The sequence below is a fragment of the Cryptomeria japonica genome, chromosome 3, assembly GCF_030272615.1.
Source record: "Cryptomeria japonica chromosome 3, Sugi_1.0, whole genome shotgun sequence".
Taxonomy (NCBI): Eukaryota; Viridiplantae; Streptophyta; class Pinopsida; order Cupressales; family Cupressaceae; genus Cryptomeria; species Cryptomeria japonica.
Window position 1 is genome coordinate 322,735,216 of NC_081407.1, and position 9,164 is coordinate 322,744,379.

At 32.4% G+C, this 9,164-nt stretch overlaps 1 protein-coding gene across 2 annotated transcripts; it reads right to left on the reverse strand.

The window, feature by feature from the left end:
- Positions 1-493: 493 nt before the first annotated feature.
- Positions 494-6,928, reverse strand: LOC131035958 (uncharacterized). Of its 2 annotated transcripts, none has more exons than XM_057967748.2 (7): positions 6,486-6,928; positions 5,390-5,485; positions 5,054-5,094; positions 2,840-2,957; positions 2,640-2,720; positions 1,546-1,616; positions 494-960 (listed from the first exon to the last, which is right to left on the reverse strand). In XM_057967748.2, the coding sequence occupies exons 1-6, from the start codon at positions 6,729-6,731 to the stop codon at positions 1,563-1,565; spliced, it is 636 nt and encodes a 211-aa protein (XP_057823731.1). In that variant the 5' UTR covers positions 6,732-6,928; the 3' UTR covers positions 494-960; positions 1,546-1,562. The 2 variants fall into 2 exon arrangements, with proteins under 2 accessions (XP_057823731.1, XP_057823730.1); XM_057967747.2 differs by lacking the exon at positions 494-960 and adding an exon at positions 1,013-1,446 and having other exon boundaries at positions 6,486-6,926.
- Between the last annotated feature and the right edge of the window lie 2,236 nt (positions 6,929-9,164).

The window sequence follows — 9,164 nt, forward strand, 5'->3', positions numbered from 1 at the left end:
AGCCAATATTTCCCTTGAAATAGTAGTTTCCCTAGTTATCAATCCTTTCATTTCACATTTTTGATCTCTTTCAGATAAAATTAAACTTGATTAATTTATATTATTCAAGTTAAAAAACAAAGCTTTGAAAAAAATTCAAGTTACAAAACAAAGCTTTGTTTTCGCATCTCAAGTTCTCTTGGACTTCACTCTAACTCAAGGTATGCAACTTTTCAAAAAGAAAAAACAAATATATAACCTCTCTTCAAGGTTTTTTTTTTGCTTTCTTCATCTGATACTTCAAGGTATTCTTTTGCTCTCTTCATCTGATAGTAGATGAAGTAGTGTGAAACATGAATGACAAAAAATACAAATAACTCAGTTTCAATGATATGAACTATGGAAACATCATATCTCTGAAATGTATAATCTGAACAATAAAAATATAAAAGAAAAAAAAAAAAAATTAGAATTCAAATACATAAACGTGCATTTTTTTTGGTAACAGCTTACAAAAATGCGCTTTTAATAAATGTCTTATGGGTTTGATTATGGGTTTGATCTTATGTCGATATAATAAGGTTCTTTTCCCATCAAAAGTCCAGATTGGATCGACAAGATCATTCCTACTCTCAATCTTGTCCAGTTTGAGGCTACCTGCTCCAGTACATATCCCTTGCAGTTGATATTCCTGATTTCAAATAGTTTGTGCACAACCTTTATTCATACGCTTGTAGAGGATGCCACACTCTAGGCCATGAACAGCTAAAAGTTACAAGAAACCCCATTCTGTTCCTCGTGTACCAGGTGCATCCCATTCTGTTCTACGCCTTTGATTTAGTTTGGCACTTAGCAAGGCTGGCAATGCTCCATTTTTATTTCCTTTATCGTGTGTGTCTTAGTAATAAAACAAACTAACTATTGTTTGAAACTTAGATAAACAAACTCCTTAACATGTACCATCTTCTTTATCTCAAAATCCTGATTCATTAAATAGGACATCTGTCAATATACATGCACAGAGAAACACATATAATTCAAAGATAGGCAACATTTTCTGCATCTTTTTAGTTACATGTTGAAGATCAGACTAAGGAACTCGTCTCTTGTATTAAAAATACAATGGGGATGTCTGGATCAAAATTTGTGAATCAAATTGAATCAACAGATTTGAGTTGAAAGATCAGCCCAATTTGAATTAACAATTGTTTGTCTTGATCCTAATTACTAAGATGGCTTAAAATTAAGCAATAATAGTTGCAACTTGTAACCAATGTCAAAACAATATAACAATGAACAAATCAACAAACTAATAATCTCGAAACAACTGCCACAATAATGAATTGACCAGTCACGATGACAAAGACTGCAATAAAAACGCCTATCGAAAAAACACATAAATATGTCTTCCAAAAGACATTTACCACATCTCTGCAATATCATACACCTCTCTGCAATACCATCCACCTGCAGATAGAGTTACATGTTTTTAACATGCTTCAACCAGATACCAAACGAAAACATTTAGTTGCATGCATTGCATTATACGAGTGGAAAATGGCTTACCACAGCATGGTATAACATCAATTTCTATCAAGCAACAACCTTTGCAGTTCATCACGACGCTTCTCCAATTCCTAGCATTGAAATACAAATACGAATTAGACTTTTAGTTGGTCAGAATTGGCATCTATAATGATTATCTACGGATTAAAATATAACAAAAAACTAGTACAGTCGTGTTTATACCCAGATTAGCATATGAACTATAACAAAAAACTAGTACAGTCGTGTTTATACCCAGATTAGCATATGAACAGCTAGATATAGCCACTATGACACCCTTTTGTTGCAATTTCGGACCCCAGCGAGACAAGGCCACAACAGACTCATTTGTGTCCCATTTAGCCTCGTGGACGTTAAAATAATTTCTTCTTCTTTTACTACTACTACTAAAAATCCAAAAACTATTGATAACACATAAAAATCCAAAAACTATTGATAACACATATTGTATGGCTTTGCTCCGACAACATAGATTGTACAGTCGTGCTCATGCCCAGATTAGCATATGAACATCTAGATATGGCCACTATGACACCCGTTCATGAAGAAATTTAGGACCCGGCGAGTCAAGGCCAACAACAAGACTCGTTTGTTTTCCCTACTCGTTAAAATCCAAAAACTATTGACAACACAGATTGTATGGCTTTGCTCACAAGAAGCTCCATTTCAAATTTGTTTACAATGAAATCCATCTTGCAGTATATTCCATATCAAATTGAGCTACACATAGGCATGCCAATTGCCAAAAAATGTTCTTTTAAATTCACCGACAACGATTGGGATTTAGGTCTCCCGACTTTTAGGAGATGAAGTTCCCAAAGAACGTTTTGGAAATAAGTATTAAACATACATTTCATACCATAGCATTCTAACTTTGACAGGTGGAAACTATGGTAGAATATAACAAAAAGAAGAGCCATTATTTTAATAAAAAATGTATTTAGTTTTTCTTTACTAGACTCAACCTGCATGTTATAGGAGTAACTGGTGTGTTTTCTTCATTTTGCATTCATTATTTCACAAAAAATAAAGAGATTCCTCTCCTACTGTACACATCAGAAGTTATACTCTTATAAGTTTTCCTAGATTCTTACCTCCAAATCTTTGGCTGCTTGATCTCTTGAAACTGCTTTGCTTAAACGAGAACGCTTCAAAGACCCACAGCACAGTATTCCCTGTTGCATTCAAAATCGAAATGAAGTTGTAAGCAGTAGCAGAATATACTTACATCATAGCTATAGCTTAACTGTCAATACAAATTTCAAATTGGCATAAGTGGGAACCGAATCCAGACCCCAATAACGTATACGACTCCACAAGCAAGAAGCAGGTAGCTTGCAATGTCCTGAAAAAGAGCCAGGACCTGTTTCTCCCCATTAGTATCAGATAGAGCTTTCGTCATTACAGCAACACTGCATTAAGAAAACAAAATCATTTAAAATAAGTTCACTGCTGTTTGCAAACATTGTGGTGCAGGATCATGCATCTAGATCATCAATATTTGGGATGAAATTGTATTTTGACATTTTGTTTAAAAAGCAAGCAAAGGTTAAACATCAAGTACAAAATTTCCATCTAAAACAGAAGAAACTATGGGGATGTCAATATTCTGAATGCAAGAAAGGTACTCAAGAATTTGATAGGAGGAGAATGTCTCTCCTAATCTTAATTGGACCATATTTGACAAATACTCTCCGGCCTTTAATGAATCAATTAATCAAAATGAGAGTCAAGGGCAACTTCATGGGAGCAAGGAAGTATAACCATTCATAAAGAAACAAGATGAGGTTAATCTCTGGTAGCTCCGAGGGAATACAGTGATTATGGGCATGTGTTGGTTGAGAATAAGCAAATTCCAGATCATAAGCCATTCTATGAAGAAAAAGGAAGCAAACTGAGATTGGTTATTCTCGAGGACAATAATCAGGAATCAGGACAATTTAACTATGCTCCCGAAAATGAGTTCGAACTAAGAAACATAGGTTTCATTCTTTATGCACGTACAAAAATTATAAAATTTTAACTATCATTCTACAAAAGCCAATTCCATATTCTATAAGTAGAGGAACATGTCATATTAAGATATATTTTAAGAGTCTAGACAATAGTTAATAAACAGCAACAATGTCTTTCACTCGGAATATCAAATATACATCAAAAAATATATTTAAAACCACAACTAGAGACTGGTTGAATAGAAATCCATCTCAATGGGAGCTCATGGTGACAGACAAAAAGACCAAATAATTACAGACAGATGTTGAAATGCTTGCTGGATGATGGACATGAATAGTTTATTATTTCCACATACAGTTTTTCTGATTTGACAGGTTGCTTATTGCAGATCGAGATACACCCTAAAAATTTCAGCTTTTTGTTGAACAGCTTTCAGAATGTGACTGCCCCTGCAGGCCAACAAACTCAAAAACAATAGACGTTGATGCAGGGTATACTCTTCTCTGGTATCTATTTCAGGTGCACGGTTTGCTGATGTATTCCAATTTCAAATGCTAGTTCAAGAAATTTCCCTTTATTTAGTGAGGATCTCTGCCCTCCTGCTCTTCAAAGAGTTTCTAGGTCTAAATCAGAGCCTGTTGAGCAAATAAGAATATATGCACGAACAAAGTATCCCCTGGTCATAGGTTACTTTAATTTGTGATATAGTTTTTCCACTGCAACCTTTTGAAATTCAATACAAGCTTTCTTGCCAAACAAAATAAAAAGTATGTATCGTTTCTATTGGTTTCTGTATTACACATTTTTTAAGAAATAAATATTCATGCCCTTTCCTTGCCCAGGAAATTGTGACATGTTTTGACAGATTCAAGACAAAGAAACAAATCACAATCAGGATGGATTTTTTCTGGTTTCAATGAACGTGCCTAAGGTGCAGAACTATAACAGAATGAAAAGAGATCAAAACTAGAATTTGTTTTTGATCTCAAAACTTTCAAAAATAAGCACTAAATATTGCACCTTAAAAGATTTAAAGATTAATTTTTTAAAATACTTCAGACTAGCCACTATAAATTAATCCTCCTGCAGCTTCATCAGGCAAATTTTGAAAGTAAGCTTTAAAAAATAATTTATGCAGGACCTTATGTTTACAATTTAAATCTCAAAGACATCTTGAAAAACAAGCACTAAATATTTATTCTTAAAAGATTTGAAGATAAATTCTTGAAATTTTAAAAGGTAGCCTTCAAGAATTCATCGTGAAAGATTTAAAATTAATTCTAGAAAAATGGGAAAAAAAAAAGCATCCAAGAATTGATCCAGCAAGATTGGAAGACTGATTCTTGAAATTTTCGAAGTAATCTAGAATTGATCTTGCCATATTTGAATATTAGTTCTGAAAATTTTAATAAAACAAGCATTAATAAGAATACTAATTCTCGTTAGTCGAGAGAAAAAACATTTTGTCAATTAAGAAATAGAAATAATCTGTCAACATTTCAAAATTAGTTCTCTAAATTTTCAAAAATGAGCAGAGCAACAAATGACTTACAAAATTATAAGCATGCCTCTTCCTACCCAGTACTGTAGAACCTGCACTCACACCAAACATAAACTTAAGTCAACAACCTCCAAACACTAAAACTAGGTCAAGAATTTATATATGGCGAAATAATCTCTCGTGCTAAATGAAATTCTGAATCATTTTATTTGTAAATCCATACCTAAAGATCGGTGTGGAATTTTAAGAAAACTGCTAGGTTTTAAGTTCAATTTCTAGGTCATTCGCGTTACAATTTAAAAACTGAACATAATATCAGGATTCATATCCAGTGAAAGAATCAAATGCTAAGTTACTAGTTTAATCCCCCAAGAATGCTGAACTTACTCGCCAGAACTTCAAAATTCGCTCCCACTCAGTCTCTGCCACCACCAGGAACAGGGCAATAACAACAGCATAACATTTCAGGATGCCGTCAAATATCTGTTCACAAAGCCAAAAACGAAATAGCGAATCTAACCTTAGACTGGTAGATGGATCCATAAAAATACATTTTCTGTTGAAAATTAAATTGAATTTCAAATATAATCAACATCAGTGCAGTCTGAAACATCTAACCCTAAAAATATTACCCAGCTAATTGCAGGAGAACATTGCCAAAATCAACAACATACAGGAAAGAAATAATAAAAGATAAATATAAATATAAATTATCGAGCCTTATGAAACCTAAATTTTCCAAAAAAAAAAGACATCTTTTCAAACGAAATCCAATCCATAATCAACCAATCATTAAAAAGCAAGTAATTTGGGAAATTTTACTGGTGTATAACCAATGCACTTTCACTATTCATCAAATGGAAACACGTAAGGGAAAGATCAAAAGAATATTTTGGTAATGTAAGACACACTGAAGAAGTGAACGCGATAAAATTAGATTCTGATTAACTTTAAGATACGAAATTTAAAACCAGCAAAGGATTAAACACATTTTTCCTTTTCGGCAAACAACTTGCAATACATACAATTTCACACAGATGTGTGTAACAAATAATTTAACACAGCTTTAGTTACACAAATATTTTCAGTTATGGCCTAAAACACAAAATTGTAAATATTTGTGCAGAGCGAAGATATTCAGACAAGAAAGATTGCCTGAGAAAGTAAAAACTGCATCAAATTTGTGGATCACGCTCCATGATCCATCATTAAAACAAGGCAAACAAATGTTATTGGATGTGAGGGATTACTGAGTAAGATCAATGAATATTTTCAGTTACAGCCTAAAACATAAAATTTGTAAATATGCAAGGAATAATATAAAACAAGCCTTGCCACAGATCAAAATTCCAGACAAAAAAAAATTGCCTAATTTCTCTTTTAGATGTTATATAAACTCCAAAAACAAACTCATTTCAAGAAAACCCAACGAATTTCGAAGACTTTATCGTAAACTGAAACCAGAGCTGAGGCCGTTTCTTACGTTTGAGCCGTCTTTGAAGGAGCGAATTGCAGAAAACACGTTGACAACCACGCACATAAGTGCGCAGAGAACCGTAATGACACTGAAGCATTTGCACACAACAAGAAAAGGATCCACACGGGACAGATAATTTGCGCGCTTCTTGATTTCTGCGGCCTCCTCATCTGTAATGTCCACAATATTTTGAATCTGCGTCGGCAACTGCTGCCGCTCCTGTTGCTGTTGCTGAACTTCTTCGCGACTCATTGCTCCAACAGTTAATTTTTATTTCTTCCTCAACAATTTTCCTGCTTTCGTTTCCCGTTGTTTTGACTGGAGTTACTCCAGAAATAGAAACGGAAGACTAAGAAACAGTTGATGTACGATGAAACGAAAGGGCTCAGTTTTTTTTGAAATGTTGTGGGCTCGAATCTCTCTGTTGAAAGAAATCTTAATATCTAGGGGAAAACGGAGTAGTTGTGACAAGTGGAATAAATATCTTATTGCAAGGTCTGCACACCTGCCATTCTTCATGTTTGACTAGGATTTTGGCATTTGATACACATGTCCTGCTGTAATGTCTTAGCTGTAACTAACTGTGACATGTCAGCATCAATATGCCACCTATCTCTTTAAATCTGATGTATGTCTTCTTGCCCATTAATCTCTGTAATTTTCATGTCATTTTCATTTAGTTTTAGTTTTGTATTTATTCTGAGGAAAATAATTTCAAATAAGTATATATCTATAAATGATATAATTTGATGTGAAGTTATATTTAAATTTTTTAAGTTATTCTTGTTTATATTACATATATTTTTTATATCTTACTTTTTTTTATATAAATTATAAGATTCATGTCACTTTTATTTAGTTTTGTATTTATTTTGATAGAAACAATTTAAATTATGTATATATTTGTAAATGGTATAATTTAATGTGATATTGGATTTATTTTTTTAGTTATCATCAATTTCTATGATACATATTTTTGTACACTTAACTTTGTTTTTATATAAGATTATATATATATTGTATTATTTAAAATCAAACATACAATTTATTTATGAATAAACTTCATTGGTCTACCACCTAGAATAGTTTTTGCAAGATCAAGATTGATCCCCCATCCACAAATTTAAACCTTAATTCTTCCAAAATTCAAATTCTAAATTCTAACCTATGGTTATCCATTCTTTCCTACCTAGAATTGACAAACACTTGTTTACCCAATTAATTGATATGTACTTGTAATTAAAGTTAATCAATTACATTCATCGTCGTCGTCATCATAGGAACACTTCATTGAAGCATTAAATTGGACTTACATCTACCTGTTCATGCTAGAGGCATTTGCACAATTGAATATTCTTATTTATATTATTAATATGACCATAACACTAGCAATTTCCAAGGGTTGATCTAGGACAATTTTTTCCCTAATGAGTTAGTTGTCATCTAAAAGTATTTTTAAATATTTAATCCAAATAGCAAAGAAAACAAAGAAAAATGCAATAAATTAGAAAGCAAAAGTATGCATCTAGCAAGAGCAAGTTTGTGGACACAAAGGTGAGTTGCAAACACGAATTCAACCTAACACAAAGCATAAGTATTGCATAGAGTACAAAGAATTACATAGACAAAAAGATGTCACTTTTAGAGCAAAGACAACCTAGATTATAGAATCTTCATTGAGGTCATACATTACATTAACTTCCCTACAATAGCATATTATTGAAAATTTGCATATGCCTAGAGTTATTCATTATTCATCTATGTCACTTATTGCTTATGTGTAAACATCTTATTAGATTTACCTAGATTAATCTTAGGGGGTTTTTATTTTCTTTAACATTTTTTGTGAACCCTATGCTCTTTTATACAATCTAGTTCCTCCTATGGTTTGTCATAAATATTAATTTTCAAATATATCCTTATTTTAAAATGAAATGAACAACATTAAGGGAGTAGGTTACTAGAAGGGAATAGATTACTAAAATGGTTGGGACTGTCTAATGAATTGCCTACATTTCATCACAATAAGGGTTTCTCCCACATTTTTATGTGTTTTCACATTTCAAGGAAGGCAATCCCTCTCTAGGTAATAATTTGAATACTTTTGATACTCCACCATTTACTAAAGATTGTTGATGGTACATACAATATCAATCAAGATGGACCCAAATGATAAGAATGAGACACTAAAAATGGGAGATTGTCTAAACCAATGCAAACAATGTGACATGACTATTCTACTAAAAATATTTGAAGATATGTTTGAATGATCATATTAGAACATTCTAAGTAGTAATAGTGGCATTATAATATATAACATTGTCTCAAAATTCTACCATATGACTATTAATTAAAAACATAATAAAATGCACTCTAAAATTATCTTAATGGTCAAAGAACTAGAAAAAATGTTCAAGATGAAATTCATAAGATCAATCATATAGTTAAAAAAAAACTAGAAAAAATGCTTAAAACAAGATTCATAAGTGATATAAGATTTTCACAATCCATAGAATTTCTTGTAGTAGATTTCCAAATAAGATCGTGTGTGAGTTTTTAGATCAACATTTCGGATCACACTCTGTGATCCATTCTTTCTTCTTGTGCTCTCATGCATCCTGATGATGGATCACGGAGTGTGATCTGAAATGTTGATCTAAAAAATCGCACACGATCTTATCCCGA

Bases quoted from the DNA above. Each gene is read 5' to 3' on its own strand.
- LOC131035958 (XM_057967748.2), bottom strand. From the start codon at position 6,731: ATGAGTCGCGAAGAAGTTCAGCAACAGCAACAGGAGCGGCAGCAGTTG. The intron at 5,486-6,485 runs GTAAGAAACGGC...CTTTGTGAACAG, and splicing joins CCTTCAAAGACGGCTCAAAC to ATATTTGACGGCATCCTGAA. The intron at 2,721-2,839 runs GTCTGGATTCGG...TGAATGCAACAG, and splicing joins GAGTCGTATACGTTATTGGG to GGAATACTGTGCTGTGGGTC.